The 22,122-nt window shown below is 38.6% G+C and overlaps 1 protein-coding gene across 2 annotated transcripts; it reads right to left on the bottom strand.

Moving 5' to 3' along the window:
* Positions 1-11: 11 nt before the first annotated feature.
* LOC106810793 (coiled-coil domain-containing protein 81-like) lies at positions 12-19,566 on the bottom strand. Of its 2 annotated transcripts, XM_014814243.1 has the most exons (17): positions 19,450-19,566; positions 17,495-17,556; positions 16,735-16,891; positions 16,345-16,453; positions 15,038-15,161; positions 14,482-14,633; positions 13,816-13,997; positions 10,833-10,914; positions 8,977-9,193; positions 8,536-8,640; positions 7,029-7,112; positions 6,743-6,825; positions 6,344-6,422; positions 5,792-5,920; positions 4,342-4,571; positions 2,326-2,479; positions 12-1,395 (listed from the first exon to the last, which is right to left on the bottom strand). In XM_014814243.1, the coding sequence occupies exons 1-17, from the start codon at positions 19,529-19,531 to the stop codon at positions 1,285-1,287; spliced, it is 2,142 nt and encodes a 713-aa protein (XP_014669729.1). In that variant the 5' UTR covers positions 19,532-19,566; the 3' UTR covers positions 12-1,284. The 2 variants fall into 2 exon arrangements, with proteins under 2 accessions (XP_014669729.1, XP_014669730.1); XM_014814244.1 differs by lacking the exon at positions 5,792-5,920.
* Positions 19,567-22,122: the final 2,556 nt, after the last annotated feature.

Below are 22,122 nucleotides of genomic sequence, written 5' to 3'. Positions count from 1 at the left end.
GAACAAAAATGTTGGCTTGAGATTTCTTTATTATGATAAAACAACCATTTCTCATGATACATTGTCAATAAAATACAATTGCGGAAATATATTAATAAGTATGTTTCTTGCACCCCTATCGGAAAGGGTGATGTCAAATGAATACGTTATCCCTACTTAATTGATAAAATGAGAATGGCACGTTTCTTTGAAAACATTCACATTGGTAATAAACTAGCCTGTAATAATGGTATCACACGAATAGCTTCATCTGATATAATCAAACCATGAAGACACATGTACACATGCAAAGTGTGGTAACAACCTAGTCTATTTCTATAATCATTTGGGTCTCCGTTATTATGCAAGCATTTCCAATTTCAGTTGGCAGTTGTGGCCCCTGAAACCTATAAACCGAACTAAAAATTAGAAAGCACTCATAAATGAGCAGATCGAGAGACTACCTAAATGCAATTTAACAAAATTTCCTACTAGAAGACTCGATTTATTCTTTCTCTACAAGTGTGGTAGTCGGAAACAACACTAGTTTCCCTAAACAAAAAAGTTAAAGACCCATATGTAGCATACCAATACTAAACAGCTAATACTGATATGACTTTCAGTTTTGTGGAGTTAATGTGACGCTGCAATTATTATAGTATTATTTCAAATTTACTATTCAATTATAAGGTTACAATAAATAACATTAGTAGGATTGAAAATAGTATAATAGTCTCACTTACATAAAAGATTCAGGTCGGGAAGCTAAATTAAAAGTCAAACAAAATGGTCACATTTTCTAATGCATGAAAATGAGGAAAAGAGACCAGCAGCTCAACTGCATAAAGTGCATAACACGTACAGTACCCAAATGAAGACACAGACAACAACGACGTGGTTTGTGTTTAAAACCAAAATATCACAGCTTTTTATGACATTTAATTTTAAAATTTTATGACTAAACAGACTTCAATTTAAAAAGACCGGAACGGAAATTATTTTCGTTTTCTTTTTGTTAATTTCAAACACTATCACTGTCTTCCTATTGCTCTCCACACACTCTTAATTTCCATTCAGTTTGTTAATAATTCATCACAGTGAACAAACACGGCTTAATGAAATCTCACATGATATCATTACTCTCACTTCATTTATGCAAAAACGCATTAATTCTCTCAAAAATACGACCACAATGTTCAACCGAGCCCACAAATCAAACATTTGAAAGGACTGTTGTTGTCTAGTGAACTGAATCAAAAACAAATACCCCAGAAAATCATCAACCACCTTAAGCACAATTGAAGATCAAACCATGAGTCTGGAGCCAGAGGTGTAGCGCGTTTCGCTCCATATGTTTGAATGTCCACAGTTGGAAGACCTGCGCTGGCATTGCCTGCAGCGTCTGTACTGCTCAACCTGTATATTGAAAATACACAATTGTATGAAAAAGGTGAAAAGGTGAATGTAAACCTAGATACACACACATACCCATGCACACGCAAACATAAACAATGTTTTTACGTACTGATGATATAACAGCAACCCAAGATGAGAGCAAATGACCAGAAACACATCTATATGTGTCATTGTGTCATTAATCTAGTGTGTAATTTGTTACAAATTGTGTTATTTTCACACCTCTTACAAATTGTAAGAGGTGTGAAAATAACACAATGCAGTTGCTACTTCTAGGTAGCAGCAGATTTTACGTTTTTACCTTTTTACCTTATCATTTGCCCACTTTTAGGCTATGTCCTAGGCCATCGCTATGCTGCATGCATAAACAAGAATTGATACTACAACTGCTTTTTAAAGTAAAAATTGCCTACGATGCCTATACCAAACCTGAAAACCCATTCCCAAAAATTTACAAAAGTCAGAGAAAACAATGCTAGCTGTTTGCATATATGTAATATACATACATGCAAGCATGCCTACTATACAGCATTCAGAGTGAGTATTTACTATGACAATGATGCTCATACTCTCCAATTAGGCACATGAATTATTAACAGAAAATTAAGTGTGTATAACTAGTGCCACCTGGGCGGTACAACTGGGTAAAAGGAAGTATTCAGTGCACTTAACTGATTGGCATATTTATATGGCATCGATTCACCCAATAATTGCAGCCGGCCAACCTGATTGGATATTAATGCTAGGTTGACCAAGCTAGACCCATTTGTCTTGTTTATCAGTTTTTCACACGTGCACATCAAAGTGTTCAACCTTGCAGATTTTCGATGGCCAGCACTTTCATTAAACATCTCATCACAACAACGACTGGCTAGAGCCAATTACGTCATGCCGATACGTCATTTACAATCGAGATAATCTAAGTAATACCTGATCTAGGACAGACTTTCCTGGAGTCTGTGCGCAGAGATTTTCTATGTGTTCATTGTGCTGCTTGGCTTCTACTGCATGCGACCAGTCCTGCTCTAAGCTGCGTCGTATGTCGGTAGTGCGCTGATAGCGGCTCGCCTGCTCGTCCACCAATCTAGAGTCGGGAGAGAGAGAGAGAGAGAGAGAGAGAGAGAGAGAGAGAGAGAGAGCGAGAGAGAGAGAGAGAGTAGAGAGAGAGAGAGAGAGAGACGAGAGAGAGACGAGAGAGAGAGAGAGAGAGAGAAGAGAGAGAGAGAGGAGAGAAGAGAGAGAGAGAGGAGAGAGATGAAAAGAGAGAGAGAGAGAGAGAGAGAGATAGAGAAGAGCAGAAGGAGAGACGACGAGGAGCAGAGAGCAGAGAGAGAGAGAAGAGAGAGAGAGAGAGAGAAGAGAGAGAGAGAGAGAGACGAGAGAGAGAGAGAGAGAGAAAAAAAAGAGAGAGAAGAGACAGAGAGAGAGAGAAGAGAGAGCGAGAGAGAGAGAGAGAGAGAGAGAGAGAGAGAGAGAGAGAGAGCAGAGAGAGAGATAGAGGAAAGAAGAGAGAAAGAGTAAAGAAAGAGAGAGCGGAAAAGGAGAGAGAGAAGAAGAGAGAGGAGAGAAAGAAGAGAAGAGAAAGATGAGAGGAGAGAGAGAGAAGAGAAGAGATAGAAGAGAGAGAGAGAGAGGAGAGAGGAGAGAGAGAAAGAGAGAGAAAAGAGAGAAGGAGAGAGGAGAGAGAGAGAGAGAGTAGAGAGAGAGAGAAGAAAGAGAGACGAGGAGAGAGAGCAGAGAAGAGAGAGAACAGCAAGAGAGAGGAGAGAAGAGGCACCAGCCATCGCAGGGCGACGAGAGCACGAGAGAGAGAGAGAGAGAGAGCAGAGAGAGAGAGAGAGAGAGAGGGGAGAAGAGAGAGAGACAGAGACGAGGGAGAGAGAGAGAGAGAGAGAGGAGAGAGAGAGAGAGAGAGAGAGAGAGAGAGATGAGAGAGAGAGAGAGAGAAACGAGAGCAAAGAGAGAGAAGAAAGCAGAGAGAGAGTAGAGAGAGAGAGAAAGAGAGAGAGAAAGAGAGAGAGAGAGAAAATATATTAAAGTAGATAGAATGTATAACACAGGGCTAACGAACTGTGATGACCAGAGAACTGACATAAAAGTTTAAATGTACCAAACAATTGAATCATCGCAGCTTGGATGATTTCGTAGCTTCATTTTACTCCGCCTGTTTAACGAACGTTGCCATGACGATTACAAGTTGGCAGTGCACGCTGTGATCAATGTGTGAACCGAATAACCTCGTGAAAAATTACTACTTGAGGAAAAGAACTTGTAAAATTGGCCAAAAAAAAATTTGTAGAAAAAACAAAAAACAACCTTGGGAGCTGCCGACATTGCACGGAATCTGCAATAAGCTTATATACAAGCTTTACTGTTACAGTATACTGTTTCAAAGAGCAAGGCAAGGCAAGAGAGTTATACTTCCCTATCAGCAATGCAAACAGTTTCCTGGAGATAACTGCAAGGTGTAGGCATACAATAACTTACGCGATACAACCGAGAGAAAGAGGAGATAAGCGAATTTAGTTTTCCTAGCGAGCACTTAGTGATTACGTAACCGTATATAGTAAAAGTAAAAAAAGTATGTCCACTTTTTCACAAAATGTAAGTGATTCTGTTCACTTTTAATGGTTAAATTTCTGGATTATACTTTCCATTTTGCTATTCCGTTCGATGTGAACAAACACTCATACATAGCCCATAGCAAGTATTTAATGTCGTGATAAATATATCAAATCGCCCAGATTTTTTGGATTTTTAACTAGTTGAAAAACAATCTTATTAGGTAAGAATTTGAGGATAGATTTAGTCCGATTAGTGCTTACTTTTCATGTTAAATAATTGCAACAAAATTTTTACAAATATACACCACAGAAAATTCGTGACGTAGTCAATTTAAGCCGCACTCAAGGAATAAACAAAATGGCAGGCGACAAGTGAACATACTGCTGGCGGGCCTGTCCGAGCACGGCGGCCTCCTGCCTCTGCTTGTCGGACTGCTGCTGCAGGCTGCTGCGTGTGCGCGAATCGACTGCCTCCAGCTGCTCCTGCAGCAGATCACGGTTGCGCTGCCGCTGCTCAGCCAGCCGCTCTACGCTCGCGTCGCTCCGGCCAAACACGACAACGTCGGAGTCTGCCCCCGTCGCCGGCGCGAGGTCCAGCCTGCCCGTCAGCACCTGGAAAGTAGGCGATGATCGTTTCACCAGAGTGTACGTGCCTTAAGCCTAGCGCACACACCCGAGCAAAACGGGAAATATTGTTTTCCAGCATTTCGCGTTCTGCTCGGCGAGCAAGCGCACACACGCCACCCGACACTGCACACAGCTGAGCAAAACATACAGAAACACTGCGTACAGCGCCGCTGTCACATGACATCAAAAATAGCCATCCAATGGACATCCAATTTTGTGTGTCATGTGATATTTTTAAGGATATTGATTGGAGACCGTCTGTGGCGTTTCGCTGTGTAGCAGAACGATTGACGCACACACCCGAGCAAAACGTACGCTCAGGCGAAAACACGCTCCGCGAATCAAGCATTGCTTGTTCAGCGAAACACGCTCAGCTGAGCAATGTTTTTTGTTTCGGGAATCCGCACACAGCCACGAACATCGAGCGAAACACGTTTTGCTCCACGTTCAGGTGTTTTGCTCGGGTGTGTGCATTATGCTTTACACGTGTGCATGCTTAAATACCGAGTTCGCAGCCCTTTTATCAGTAAGCAATTTTACGGAATATTTTATCACAACAATGTATGTTGCGATCATCGGGCAGGCCAGACACTTGCATGTGAACAACGGTCTGTAAAACGCATGTGCACGAGTCACTGTATACACTTCAGTGATGGACAGGCAGATCTGTATAGCCTCGTATAGCTACTGGAAACATCTGTAGTAACTAAAGATACAATCATTTCGGTCGTCGTAAAGAAAATAGGAAGACGCGCGTGGTTCCACACTCACGTACTGGCCCCTAAATAATCTTAATACTTTTAACCTGCCACACACAATATGTGCTTGAACATGGCTTTTCCGTGAACTCAAACTGCCTCCCTTCGATAAAATTTTAATCGTTCATTTAATTATCTTTGACAATAAATTTTTAATGATGGCAATTAAATCGCACAATTCAATACTGAAATGCGGAGAATGAATCACAGATGCTCTTCTGTATGAGAAGGCACCTCACATCTGCTCTATGTATGTCCTCCTGGTAAACGCTGCTTGCTGGCATGGTTCGATCCATACAGTCGCTGTTATTACCCAATATCGATGTGGCCACAATAATACATTTTGTACATAGACAATTGGGCCAGCAGAACCTGTCCACCTCTGCAATTGGATGACAAACGATCACGCATACAGCCCACCCACACAACCTCGTGCTTTTTAATTACCTTTTTATTTTGTAGACTACGGTGTATGGCGAGGCTTGATAATGGGAGAGATGCAGGATGGGTAGGAGTGAGAAGGAGCTTACACTTGGATGCTGTTCCATCTGAGTAGGATGTCTCTAGAAGATGCATCTTTGAGAAAAGCGAATGAGACTTGCCTGTATATGCAGAACCTGCACTTTCGTGGCATCAGATATATCTTATTTCAAATTCATCAAATTTTAATGAAAACAAGTATAAGCTATAATCCCCAATAACCTGCCTGATAAACTACCTGGAAATGCACAAAGGTCAGCTTTACATTTAAATGCAAAAGTTTTCGCAATCACAAACAAATTCCTTTCATGCATATTTGTAACATGCTTAATTAAAGCAAGTGCTACAAATCTTCCAGTCAATGTTATTCATTCTCATCATCACCAGCACTGTCACCATAGTTGTTACTGCCACATCTATTAATTATTATTATTATGCTACTCAAAATCATCATAATTCCTGTCAGTATCATCACCGTCCCAATCAAGTTATGTTACCATGCATGCATGCTGCATGTACCTGTGTGTTCAGTGCCTCCCTATAAAGCTCCTCATTCCGAGTTTTATGCCTTTTGTACTCGTCTCTCTGCCGTGCTAACCTATAACATAATATAAGGCGTTAATAATAATAGATTATATATAATAGATTATAGACCTATTAATTATTATTCACTCCTGATAATATTAATAATTTGTATTAAGCAGATCCATTAGAGTCAAAACAACAATTATGTTTACTGTAGCTTTTACATCAATACTTACAATCATTACATTACTATTACATCATCGTTACTACTGCCGCTTCTGCTGTTACTGCTACTATAATACTGCTACTGTGTATACCACTGTTTGCTTACTCATATTCTTACTTGTCTTACTATTACGCTTAGTCTCATTTTACTCCCGCACAAGCACTTACTCCTCGGCCAGTTGTATTTGTTCCAATTTTTCCTGCAGTCGCCGTTCTCTGTCTCTTATCCTAGCGTTTTCAATCTCTTCAAACTAAACAAACTCCATCAATTCCAGACTTAAAACACTACTATACTAGACTAACTTCGACGGTCTCACTTTGCTCACAAATAAAGTCTCACAGGCTATGTGTGAATACACATTATTAATGATAATGAATCAGTTAAAAACACGTTGTTCACACTACTAATTTCATTTAATGTCATATGTACGCCATCAGTGTATATATACTGTACCTGTTTAGTGAGCTCTGAGAGATACTCTCTCTGCCTGAGATGCTTAGGTGGAGTTACTGCACGCCTTGGAAACACGTAACCTTGCTGGGGGAATGAGAGAGAGAGAGAGAGAATTCTATAAATTATTTATACATAATGCACACAGGCCCACAATTATAAAGGGCAGGAAATGGCCAGGTGCTGGTCACTAAAAGCTTTTTGGATAGGAGCCGACAGAAAACCCATATCTTTTATGGAAAAAAGGAACAGAGCACTATGATCTTTAATACAGATGAAATACACTTTACAAGAGTAATACTAATCTGATAAAGAAGTGTGAATAGATGTTGACAGATTGTAATGTGGATTATTACAGGGTAGATTAAATTAATCTAACCATGTAAATTTGACTAAACATATTAAACGTTCATAATATTATAAAAATAGAGTAAAGATGTATAATTAGCGTACTATTTACAATGTTAACATTAAGAACTGATCTATTTTACTACACAGGAGGAAAACAGGATTCAGCATACAGAACCCACACCAAAAAGCATTTATTGTGTATCTATTTCCTGTAAGTTTATAGGAATCTAGAAAATATCAATACATTGAGGTAGAGAAAGTAGCTAGTAGTCCTGTAATGCGTTTAGCTGTGAATGTACTGAGCATATGCAGGGGCATGGTGCCAATTAGAACCTGACACCATGCAGTTCTATTAAAGGTCACACTCTTACATTACCCTGTACGTTTATCATTTATTTAATACGGCTACTACTCTCCCTTCCGCTCCCTCTCCCCCTTCATCTCTTTATGCATGTGCACAGACACCGTACCATTTCTTGTGCAATCAAGCAACAAGTCAAATGATGCATGCCAAATATGCTAATCAAAGCTGCTAATCACGTCAGTTTCATTTGTCATTACATTATTAATCAAGCCGAGACAACAAGACACAAGTCGGTCAATCAAGTTAAGTAACATTGATTAAGCGATAGAATATGCTGCAAAAGAAATGAGTCAGACAGATAATAAGAATCAATAACAGTGCCAAAACGGCCAAAAAGGTCTGAGGTAGTATTTTTGCGTGTGTGTGTGTGTTTCGAGGGTGGTGCTCGCCCAGCTAGGGTCCGGGGACATGCCCCCCAGAATTTTTATTTTTTTAAATGGTGCAATGTGGTGCATTCTAAGCTATTTTGGTGCATTATAAGCACTGTTTTATGGAAGAACTGTGATTTTCGTCAGCGAGGTGGTGTTTTGGGCAAATTTCTTTGTGGCGGCTGAGAATTTGAGCGAGGCGGCCCGCCTCCTTCGTGTCAATGCAGGGGAAACACTAAATAATAATAATATAGAAATAATTAATCTACCAAAGAACTTTCAAGAAAGCTGCACCGTCATGCCACAATGTGTGCAAGGAAAACGTAAATACGTAAATACGTGCAAGGAAAACAACAACTCACTTGCTTTGCAAAATATAGTGACAGTATAAAATAATTAAAGATCTATTCTACGAGACTGCACTAACATTTTTACTGTGAGCATCCCGTTTCCTAGAGTGCTTTGACTCGGCAATCACAAGGTTAAACGAAGCCACTTCCTGACCATATGACCTTCTTCGCTGTTTCATCACCTTTATAGAATATAAGATTACGTGCATTATTTTCATAATAATCAATATTAATTGTGATATTCAGTTTTTATGCATATATATGCTATAAAACTTGGTCATCACTCCCATTACTTTCACGATAGCTTACAACAATGAAGCTTCGCTGCACCACTTTATTACAGAGACAATCAATGACCAGATGGTTGAGAGATCCATCATAAAAATGTCATCGACCGAATCCATTGCCCACTCTAGGTGATGGGAGAGATCCACAATCAATGATACAGCATATATCACACGTCTCCGATTCTTGCATGGCATCTAGCAGTAGCCTGCCTGCGGCGGCAGTGAGTTTACCTCCTCGGATGAGATGGCGTCGTAGTCCCTGCGCAGCTGTACCTCCTGCAGCAGTCGATCGTGCTCGAGCTCCCGCCGACGCAGCGACTCGCGGAACGAGACGGGCTGGTTTCGCCGCTCCCGCTGCCAGCAGATGTAACACATCTCCTGTCCCGACGTGTGACGGCAACGCGGCTCAGCGGAGTCAACTCTCGAGCTCTCCGCAGCGCTGGCATTCCTGCACACACAATCAGAATCTCAAGCTATAGTTTAACAACAGATGTAGAGTACTTTAAGTGAAAGCGATTGGTTTATGTGCGCAACAGCAGGTATGTATCAGTGAGCACGTGCCTGTGTTTTTTCCTGCAGCGAGAATGTTAACATATGCAATCGCAATCCTTAACTGTGGAAGACCGGGTGTAAATATAAAATGTGAAATAAATACATTACACACAAGCCATTTTATTTCGGGTGGCTCGAAAATTTAGGTTAGAAAACTATCTCTCTTTTGCATTTAAGATAAGCTCCTGGTTCCTAGAACGTTATACTCACTCCTTAAAGCAGGAGCATTTCAAAGTCCTAACTTGCCCAGCCTTACCAGTGCCAAAGATCATCCCATCTAATAACCATTTTCATCCTAAAGACACATCTGTTTTCACTACTATTGAGATCATATATACCATATTATACTATTTCTATATATAAATATTAAGACAACAGGTTATGTTATTTACATGTGTGTCATTACTGCACGAGGATGATGACAGCGACAATGCTTTTATGTCCTTGGAAACCGCTAAAATGTACATTTGCCCCTTTTGTGTTATTTTTGTTTAATGATCTTATCAAGAGCTAATAATACCTAGACTGTACAACGGAAAAACGGGGAAATAGTGCTATTTCACGACAACATTATTCTACTTTGCCTGCGAGTCTAGAATAATTTTATGGTATTGCATTAAGCAGAATTCTTTGCTCTCTAAAACAAGACCAACCGCTTGTCAATACGATACTCCTAGGCTGAGATATTGGCTCCTAAACCTCCCCTACCACATGCCTCACGCCGCCTCGCATCCCGGTTATTCAGCTACCTCAACGCCCCTAAGCATTTTGGCTATCGGTTTCCGTCACCGCTTGGAGCGCTGATAATTGATGTCACATGCCCAAATTTGGTACTCGTAACTGAGCTGCGTTGTAAAGACTTAATTTAGAAAACATTGCCGGCTCCATCATGACGGGCATTAGCCGTGCTAGGAAAGATAATGGGAGATAAGGGCATAGGCGATGCCCCCGAAAGTCACCTATGATAACCGAAACGCCGTTCATTCATAAAGTTATCGCGGAAAAACCGAACTTTCACGAAGCAATGCTTAGAGGCGTTGAGGTAGCTGAATAACCGGGATGTGAGGCGGCGTGAGGCATGTGGGAGGGGAGGTTTAGGAGCCAATATCTCAGCCTAGGAGTATCGTATTGACAAGCGGTTGGTCTTGTTTTAGAGATCAAAGAATTCTGCTTAATGCAATACCATAAAATTATTCTAGACTCGCAGGCAAAGTAGAATAATGTTGTCGTGAAATAGCACTATTTTCCCGTTTTTCCGTTGTACACTCTAGGTATTATTAGCTCTTGATCTTATATATACACCTGCATATGACCACTATAAATACTGCTGCTGACAGTAGCACTGTTATTTCATTGGTACTACGTACACAGGGTTAGACATAGAAGTCAGGCATCAATGCCAATGATAACGCTATTGCTGAATACGTGTCATCGACTCAAAATTAACGCAGTCAAAATTCAAGATGAGCCCTAGCGCCTAATGATTTGTACATTACTGGCATATATATGCAGTACGCATGCAGGAAACAACACACCTGTTCTCTGGCGACAAATCTCGCGCTCCATCAGCACCTGAGCGACCTGTGTGCAGTCCAGCGGACTTCACGTCACTTCCAGCTGCAAGAAAAATAACACCATTACAGATGCACACTGACAAACATTTTGTCTGTGCGACAACGTCATAACTGTCACAACTGCCTGGGGTCTGTACAGCCTTAGTAGAAACAATTGAAGTAGCTTCTAGTATGCAAGTAATGCAAAGTAATGCAAGAAATGCAAGTAGTTGAACTTGCTGTAGTAGCAATTGCCATCCTTCGATATAACCCCATCAAACAATACTTATACTTGTATGTGTTACGAAGATCTCAGAAAACTTCTTGACGAACGTCGTGTAAACAAAATGCATTTCCTTCAATTTACACACATTTCTATAACTAAAGAGTATCGTGCAACCAATAAAAAATTCATGACCTAATTATATTATTAACTATCTGTCCGTTCATCGCAGCATCATTTCATATGATCATGAGATTAAAGTAATCACGTCATTACCTCAGCTCTTTTCATGCTGATAAAAAGAGCCTTATTTTCATATTAATTATTCAACAGAAGCCAATCAACTTGATCAAAGCGTGTTTTCATCTGCAACCAATTAGCACTGGCACTGCCTACAGTTCTGTAGATTATACATAAGTGCTATATGTTCACTAAGTGCAAGGAGTAAAACCACTCATACAATGTCCTTAAAATATTCCTGTCATGGAATACCATACAACAGATAGCCAAAGACTGTAAATACAGATAAAGATCGACCAATGAACGAATTACCAGTTACAGGGTACAAGCATTCAGTGACTACAGATGCAAATACACACTACAATATATAGGCAGGCGAGTAATTATAAGAACTTTTAGCGTCTTAGAACCACGTACGTTATATTTAAGCCGCATTATCAATGAAACATGTCCTAATATATGTCCTACACGTGCACTGTCTGCTGTCATACATACGATCAGGAGCTAATAATGACAAAATTTGTCATTATTAGCTCCTGATACGATAATACTCGGAATGGACTGTATAGACACGTTGAACACAAACTTATATTATATTGGTTGACATACTGAATCGTTATTACCAATTCACAGAGCGAAAATTCTGCATAATCAATGACTTAACGACTATGGATCATAACAAATACAACATATATACTACCCATTATATATGACAGTCTAGTTGCATGTCTATGGAGTTAGACTCTAGTACTTAAAATAGTTGTTTCTGCATGTTATTACGTTTACTCAAAAAACACAAAAAATTGCTCCTAATGCAGATGGCAGCATTAGAGATGCATTCCGTGTGCTGAACCAGAATTATGTAGTCAACTGAAAATGATCTCAGTAAACAGTGCTCCTATAGACATAAACAACGAATAGTACAGTATCTCACTCCAAATTACCTCCAGACAAGCTCGAAGCAGGACTCTCATCAAAATAACTAGGATGTCGCACAATCCTCATCAGTAGCTCTGGTTTTGCATCAACATAACTAACTTTTTCTCCCACGTGATTCAGAATGAAAGAACTTGCACCTGGTCTGGCACACATCACTACAAGGCCTGCATGCAAAAGCAGTGCGAGCGGTTCCGGCCGATGCAGCTGTTTGGCTTCAGATGTTCAGACCAACCTTTCTGACATACGATTGGCATTTCACTATTGATAAATTGCAAGTCGGTTCCGCCTGTCGTCTGTAGAGTTTTTATCTCATGCCAATTGCACTCTCTGTCGAAATAGGTGGTTTGCAGGAGAAGCAGAATTGCCACATCCTCCTGTAGGTCAGCGTCCGTCAAATATCTCGCGTAACTGAAACTTTAATCATCCTCTCCGGAAAACTGTTAATTAAGATTTCCTAATTACTTTCCAGAAGGATGTGCTCACTGTTTTTGCCTAGTTATGCCATGATGCTGAGAACGGGACGTTTTCTAGAACAGAGAAATTATCACCACGAGATTGCACAAGATGAAATTCGTCTATCACAGAGGTGCTTTTGCCCCAGATATCCATTTATAGCACGCACTCTTTCCTTGTGACTAACTGCATGCAACACATCAGTTCAAGACACTACATTCCAAAACTCGATGCACACCGTTTGCCAGATCAACCAGGTTCTTGTTCTGGAAGACATTATCTTCATCATTCGCTTTCACCGTCCCTCTCTTACACACACATACGCCAGCTTCACCTCTCTCTCTCTATGCTATGGATAATACTAGGTGGCGCCACATACACACTAGAAATGTGGTAAATAATGCAGCTTTGAACTTGACACGTGTACAGACAGTATTGCATGACAATCACATTAATTGTTACGATGATCGGTCCGTTTCTTCACCATAGCTGCAATGAGGTCATCTGCTCAGGAGTACGTCAATACCTCCTACACTATACCAGCATGTCATTAATATATAATGGGTAATTTTGAAATACACAGCAAAACTTTCACGGAATATTTTCCGTCAGACACGGCCTATAGGCTGACCTTAAAGGGGCATTTATAATGTAATTGCTGAAGTGCAGTAAAGTCCATCTCAGGCGCAACACAGACGATCAATTTTCAATTAGGAGAATTAGTCAGTCATATTATCTCTCACAAGGGAAATTATAGTTATTGTCTGGGCATTGGCTAAAATCAATACGATGAACAATTTATTACAGGCATAAGGTCACGACAATTCCTCACTGTATTTCTCACGTATTTGACCAATATATCATCTTTAGCTTTCATGACTACGTACCACACATAGCAACTATTACTATATATAACAAGAACAATGTCTAAAACCTTTTTTTTCAATGTGGACAAATCTTCTATTCAAAGTTAACTTTCCACTCTAATAGGGCACCCACACACTAGCTCTGCACTGCTTTGTAAGCCTGTTCGAAAAAGTATAAACATTTAAATATTTGCATAGATCTATTATACATGAGCCATACTTAATTTGTCACAATAAAAATTACCTGTTACAATATTGCGAAGCACCTCTGGTGAAGATTCAGGTGAAAGTATTCTCACCAATTTTGGAGGTGGAGGAGATAGTTTATGAGAGGTTTCCTTTGAAAGTCCTGGTAAAGGTGATTGCGCTATTGAACAGTCTCTATCAGTATTTTCCATGTGGTCTACATCTGATTTTAAAATGATTCTAAAGATACAAAATAACAAAGTATCGAGTTATTTATAAACCAATTTACAATGAGATTAAAATTAGTCAGTTACTGAATTAATTAGCTAGTTAGTTTTTTCATGAATACAAGTATTCACCAAAGCCTCCAACCACGTACCTCAGCAAACCAAAGTGAAAGTAATAGCCCATGCGGCACTGTTTTTTGGACATGTGGCATGTGTGAACTTAAACGTGTATGCATATGCTTCATAGAAATTATACAAACCGTTTTACGATATTACACCGACTTGTAATTTAAAATTAGAAAACAAAGACAATTATTACCCCTATCAAAATAATAATTATATACTACATCATTCCTTTAAGCCACATCTTGATTACTCTAAATTTTTCTACAAGCTCTTTAATACTTCTCCAGATTTCTAACTATATACTATATATGAGTTCAATGCAACAGATTTAAGGCCAGGGCTTTATCGGCGAATGTATAATATTAATATACCTAGGTCTGTGCAGTTCGCTAGTACTACACCGTTTATCGTCAACTCTCTGAACCTTGCATTCCTTATCCATTACATCTCTGTCAACAACAGAATCTTCAGACTCAGGTAGACAATCCCGAGAGGCTTCTGCACATTCAACAACTCTTACATGCTGCAGCGCAAAAAAATAAAACAAACTTGATGTTTCCAGACACATATGTCATAACATAAGGAACCACCTCCACTGATATAGTAGTAACAGTGAAGAATTGAGCTTATTAGATATAACATATCTAACATATATGTATATATATGTAGATATATCTAATCAGCAATCATGAATTATTAACTAATACACAATGTTTAACTGAATTTGATACCAATATCAATATATACACATGCACGCACGCACGCACACACACACACACACACATATATAAAATCATAAAATAATTTTGATGACATGCTTTCACAGATGTTTTACTACTAGCACCTGCTGGAATACACCCACATTTACAGAAATGCGTATACTCATGTTGTCACAAAGTTATGTATCATATTTCACAAGCAACTTACATTCACAACATCTATGCTCATGATAAAGTCTTTGAAAAACTTCATCTTAACCTTCAGATCGAAAATGTACAGCTTTCCAATTCCAGTGAAGGTAAATTCTATGCTTTGTGCTGCTGCAATACACCTTGAAAAAATTGTGATTAAATTAAAATCTTCTTAATCTTATCACCTATTGTGCTGATTATGCTTTATTACCTTCATATAAAGATTTAAAGTAATATCAGGAGTACATGCTCTCAAAATGATCATCATTGGCATTGATCAGCACTGATATCATGTACTCCAGGAAACATCAATATCAAAAACAGACATTTTAATTAATCAATAATATACATACAATATCAGGATTAAATAGTAGGTAATAATCCTATTGTTTACCCAAATCATTATCCTAACAAATAAAAGATGTAATAGTGATAGCTCATATACGTAAACAGATAGATACAGATAAATGGATAGATAGATAGATAGATAGATAGATAGATAGGTATATAGATAGATATCTGGATATAGATAGATAGATAGATAGATAGATAGATAGATAGATAGATCTATAGTAGAGGTGTAACGATACACTATGATCACGATACGATACGTATCTTGATACGTAGGTCACTATACGATACGTATCGCGATACACAGACAGAAAGAGTCGGTCGACATAAACGATCAAACTCTAAATATTGCTTTACTGGTATAATATGTATTCCAATACTTTTATAACACAAATTATTATGAGTATGTCAAAGCCATGCTCATAGTAAATGATCAGTTATTATATATATATTTCTATCGCTGAAACACACCGAGAAGTTTTCAGTGTGCTCTAGACTGCATGACCTGTAATCAACAGCTTCACTTAAATGCGCGCCATACACAGTGCTACAGTACGTGCGCTATAACAACACGCACCAGTCAATCAGCATTCTTGATTGTTTTGTGGTAACAATTTTGGCAGCAATACAAGCACGCCATATACATTGACCCAGATTTCTACGACAGCCGAGGATATTTACGTGATACTGAGAGGTAGTTCATAAGATAAATTAAAAATTAAATTAAAAAGGAATTACATATATGCTTTATTAAATAGTTTAGCTTGCCTTATTCACTGTTTAACATCCGTATCGTTTGTATCGCTTATCGTATCGTGGGTCACTGTGTCGCGATTCACTGATGGATCAGTGAATTGTTACACCCCTAATAGATAGATATATGGATAGATATACACAGACAGACAGACAGATAGATAGATATATAGATAAATGAATAGATAGAAAGAAAGATAGATAGATAGATATACATACCTAGAAAGTGCAGAAAATATTTCTCTGACACACTGTTCAATGATGTCCCGATTGAAATCCAGTGACGAGCTAATTGTGGCAAAGTTAAGTTTAACCACAGGCACTCGGCCTACAAAAAAGGAACAACTATTGAATATGTGCACTGATACTTAATCACATTCTGTGACACTGACGAAAGCTCATTTTACTTATTCAAGCATCATACATGAACAAATCACCTTACTTATTGCAAAAGCATTGTAGCAATACATAAAGAAGTAACAATATTGTAGTGTTTGCACCATAAAAGTGCTTCACATATTAATGACTGGCATAGAACCTAACTTTACCAACAGACAACAGCCTATAAATTTTAACTACATGTCATGAATTCAGTATATAGCTATTAACCTGATACATGTTGTTTAACACAATGCAGTCCATGATTAAGTGTCAATCTTTCTGCTAGTACAAAGACTGGCCTTTGTAGAAGAATATGTTTATTGTGCCCAACGTCCAGCCGCTTTTGTGTGAAGGAGAATGTTCCCAGGCCTGGGACATGCACTCCCTGTATGACAATTGACAAGAATATTAACATTTAATCTGACTGTTATAGATTCAATCAAATACTATACTACAGCTATCACCGAAAAATAGTTCATTTGAAATAAAAGCAGCATTGTATCTCGAAATCAAATATTATACCTCTTTCTTGCCTTGTGGAAAAATATAAAAATTGCCATAATTTTCTTAACAACGACAGTTCAATGTCATATGAAACCAATACAAACACTTCCATTTGTCATTGCAATGGTGTTTTGATTTCCTCTCCTGCCCATTAGAGGATGCAACCCCATTTTCCCATCTGTATATTGATCCAAATATATACCAACCCTTGGATCTTGACATCAGTGCCATATGACTACTTTCTGCCACCTTCTTTGAATTTTTCCACAAGGAAAAGCCAGCATCTACTTAAATCGCTATTTACCCTTTACTGCACGAGCTGTCATGTGCAAGAGATCAAAGTTGAGCCCTATATTGATGTTTGAAATACTTGTTGAACTGCTACTATAGTATGGATGTAAGGTGAAATTAAGTAACATAAAATTAAAACACACAAACTTGAAATGATACAGAACTAACATTATCATTGAACCTCAAGCTATACCTTCTGTTGGTGCAAGTGTGTTCTGATAAAATTGCACACGCCATCCCAAATTAAAACAACATCTGAAATGAGATACTATTCATTAATAAATGTACCTTGAGAATAAAAATAACCAAAATGCGCATTATGGCAATATATCACTGCACTAAGACAGTAAACACCTGAATATACTGTAATTATGTATTCAATAACACAAGACACGAAATTTTTCACACTTAAAAGGTCCATTGATTATGCAATGTTGACGAATGCTAGAGTAACTGGCACCTTGTGTAGTTAATAACGTACATTACCTTATGAGCCAAACTGCGTATTAGGTTTGTCCAATATCCTGTTGTTTACTAAAAATGGTTAATGAAATCACGCAGTCCAAAAGCAGGTTGTTTACAGTTTCAACGCTGCCGGCCGAAAGCGGGTGTCGATACGGGATTTATAGTGCACTGGAATTTTCGCCACGCATGCATCGGCCGTATACGCATGTATCATCAGTGATTTCGTAAACATTTTGCGACGCTCGTGATAAGGAACTTTTTGTCAGCGGCTGTCACGCTGCGTCCGTGATTAGACGTGTGTTTTACTCTATTTCATGCTTTAGTCACATGGCTGTGGTTCGCGGCCCCGCGCCCGGGCGCGCCCGGCCCCGTGCCCGGCGCCGCCTATAACCGCTGACACCTCCGTTTTCATACTGGCGTCCAAAACATACGGGCCAATACATAATCAACAGAGCGTATTTAAGAAGAAGAGCGGTACGTACAACGGGTGAAATGCTGAAACCATGCTGAGTATTAGTCGCATTAATAACTTTGCCCGTTTTATTTTTGACGATTCTTTGCGTATTATGATCAGCTGTCGCTACCTTGCTAATAAAAACAAAACCGCTTGTTCCCTACGATGCCCTCTACGCTGAGATAATGAGCGGTGAAAATCATGGTATTTCACCGAAAAACCGACCCAGCATACGTAGTGGCTGCGCACGTCTCTCGCTTGTGGCCGATAGCTTTCGGGAACCTCGCGTGTTTCCGTCATTCATTGACAATGCAATTTCTTATTCCTCTCTACTATCTTTTCTCGCATTTCCAGTCATTGGACGCCAGCATTACTCACAAAACGTTCTTGCTTATTTATCGCCATGTTGAATGAACCGCCACTTCCGCTGAATGAAGGACGCTGCCAAACAAATAAAACGTATCGAGTCAGCGCTACACAGCCCCGCGATCCGGAAGCAACATACAGTCCACAAAACGAGAGACAGGCGCCAGCCCTTACTATCTCGAGTCGGTTTTCGGCAAAAATACCAGATTTTCACCGCTCATTATCTCAGCGTAGGGACATCATAGGAACAAGCGGTTGGTTTTACATTATCAAGGAAGGACAGCTGAAATTAATAATAATACAGCAAAGAATTATTAAAATAAAACTCGTAAAGTTTACTAATTTCACCGAAACAGCAAACTACAACATGGTTTTTACATTTCACCATTGTACGCTCTCCTTCTTAATACGCTCTTGATATCAACAACCGATTTCAAGTCTTGTTTGTAATGTAACCAGCAGTGATATTGGACAAACAAATACGCGTTTGGCTATAAGGTAATGTACTTATTAACTACACAAGGTGCCAGTTACTCTAGCATTCGTCAACATTGCATAATCAATGGACCTATTATTCCTTTAATAAGTAAACCACATTTTACAACCATTAAATATTGCCTACTTTTGCTTAAAAATGGCAAATTACTAGCAATGAATTATGACCAGCAAAGGCTGTGATATTGACAAGGAATGCCTGGCACAAGTTATAACCAAACTTTAAAATAAACATACGGTTTTAGGCATTACTATTAGTGTTTGTTTAGCAACTGCTAGAATGGAATCTCACATTTTGATAGGACAACTCGAGTTTTGCATTGCATTTTGCGAATGCAACAGTTATATTGTCGACAAAATCACCTCACCTTCATCAGTCAGCAATGGGAAAACAGCCACAAATCGTTTGGTCCTCAGCTCAGTTAGTATGTTTTTCATAGTCTCCCCCATTATTACTATGGGGTGGTGAAAACTCTTAACATATACGCAACTAAAAAATAAACAAACAGATTATTTAGTTAGTACATACTATTAGTATTAGTAACACATAGTATTATTAATATGACTATGAGTTAGTAACATCAGTAATCAACCATGACTTTGAGTAATAGTACTATATAATTGAGTAATTGCACTAAAAGTAAAAGTGCCTTGAGCAGCGCATGTGTGCATAGGTGTGAATATGGTGTAACGTGTGTGAATGTGTATAGTTATATTGGTGTAGGTTTGTACGAGAGTGAGTGCGTGCGTGCGCATGACTACGTATGAGTGTTGAAATGATTTTAAAGTGTACCCTAATCACTTTACTAATACTTGTACAGAATTAGAATCTGTCGCTTTTTATATATTTTTTCTTCATGTTGTATTGCGCTGTTTTGTAGTATCACTCACAACATTTTAATTTTAACTGCTCAACAATCTATTGCATCTATCAAGATTTTTTCTCTATGAAAAAGAATGTGACTGTGAGTCTGTGTTCGCCTTCGGCTTTGCCGTCGCCGTCGGTACATGATCATGTAATGAACTAGGACTATTATCTCCTGGTATTATTGTATCCCCCGAACGAAGTTCGTGGGGATACTATGGATTTGGCATCGTCGCGCCGCCGCCGCCGCCGCCGCAGAGATTTCCTTGTGAGCGCTCTACCGGCTGCAGTTCTTCTCGGATCATCTTCAAATTTTGAATGAAGATGCGTTATCGTAAAGCGAAGACACCTATCAGAATATTTCGACAAAAAATGTTGTTACCATGGCAACGATGACTCCGCCCAAGAACCTGTAACTTCTGCACTTTTTACCCGATTGTCATGAAATTAATATTTGTATTAAAATTTAAATTTAAAAATAAAAAAATAAAAAAATAATATTTGTAAAAAAATATTAAAAAATAAAAAAATATTTGTATTAAAATTTGTATTTAAATTTATATTTAAATTTATGATTGTCATCAAATATATATATATATACATATATATAAATAGGACATGTTATATCGGCCCTGTGTGCCAAATTCCATGACAATCGGGTAAAAACAGCACAAGTTACAGGTTCTACAATATTTCCACAAAAATGTTGTTACCATGGCAACGATGACTCCGCCCACGAATTTGACTGTGCCAGTAATTGTTTATTCACTTTAATAGTATATGGAAACGTGGAAACTTCAAAGAAAATTACCGTAAACTGGGACCAAAATATCCAATGGTCCGGCGGACCATTGACTTTGAAAATCTGATTGTCCTCCTGATTATTTGATGGCCCCGGACCATCGGACCATCGCTTATTTCGACCCCGGAAGTATTAGGAGAGATAGACGAGGTACGAAGGGCCGCTGTGTATGCAGCCGCAGGCCGCAGTACAAAGTCCACGGCTTGCCGAACCTATAATACTACGCGGCTGAAGGCACCGTGAAAGCCCCCCTGGGTTTACGGCTATACGCGGGATTACGATATTACGGGGCAAAGCTCTCTCTGCGCCGTGCGTTAAATTGATTTTTTAATGACGTGTGGCTCTTAATATAATAACGACACCATGTGTAGCTGTTATTTATTGTACGTTATTAAACGCATATCAAGATGATATCGATTTCACGCTGACACGTACGACACCGCACTCATCGATTATCGATTTATTGTAGTCGTGGGACGTCTGTTTCTCGGTGAGTATATATTATATATATCTAATATCTATTCTATATAATATATATATATATCAGTATCAGTAACTAGTGTCGATCTAGTATAGTAAGTAGGTATAGTAAGTAAGTATATTAGGTAAGTATAGTAAGTAAGCATAGTATGTAAGTATAGTAAGTAACTTAAGCATATTAAGTAAGTATAGTAAGTATAATTAAAGTATAGTAAGTAAGTATAGTAAGTATTAAAGTATAGTAAGTATTAAAGTATAGTAAGTAAGTATAGTAAGTATTAAAGTATAGTAAGACTAAGAAAGTATAGTAAGTAAGTATAGTAAGTATTAAAGTATAGTAAGTAAGTATAGTAAGTATTAAAGTATAGTAAGTAAGTATAGTAAGTAAGTATAGTAAGTATTAAAGTATAGTAAGTAAGTATAGTAAGTGTAGTAAGTATTAAAGTATAGTAAGTAAGTATAGTAAGTATTAAAGTATAGTAAGTAAGTATAGTAAGTGTAGTAAGTGTAGTAAGTATAGAAAGTATTAAAGTATAGTAAGTAAGTATAGTAACTAGTAAGTATTAAAGTATAGTAAGTAAGTGTAGTATAGAAAGTATTAAAGTATAGTAAGTAAGTATAGTAACTAGTAAGTATTAAAGTATAGTAAGTAAGTGTAGTAAGTCCGTAGAACACGTTCGTAGCACGTGTACCATCTCGTGCGTGACCCCAGGATTCGGCACGATGAGGAAATACGCAAATTTCTCTCGTAAAGACGCGAAATTGATCAATGGTCGCCGCGCCGGGTTTATATATACCCCCACCGAATATATATATATATATAATATGCCCTCGAATTTGGCACATGTCTCCACTGCGGACAGCGCTTCATACTTTAACATCCCCGCGGTCGCG

Source organism: Priapulus caudatus, unplaced genomic scaffold, assembly GCF_000485595.1.
Source record: "Priapulus caudatus unplaced genomic scaffold, Priapulus_caudatus-5.0.1 Scaffold473, whole genome shotgun sequence".
Lineage (NCBI taxonomy): Eukaryota > Metazoa > Priapulida > Priapulimorpha > Priapulimorphida > Priapulidae > Priapulus > Priapulus caudatus.
Note: the sequence above shows the minus strand (reverse complement) of the source record. Positions and strands in the feature narration are given on the sequence as shown.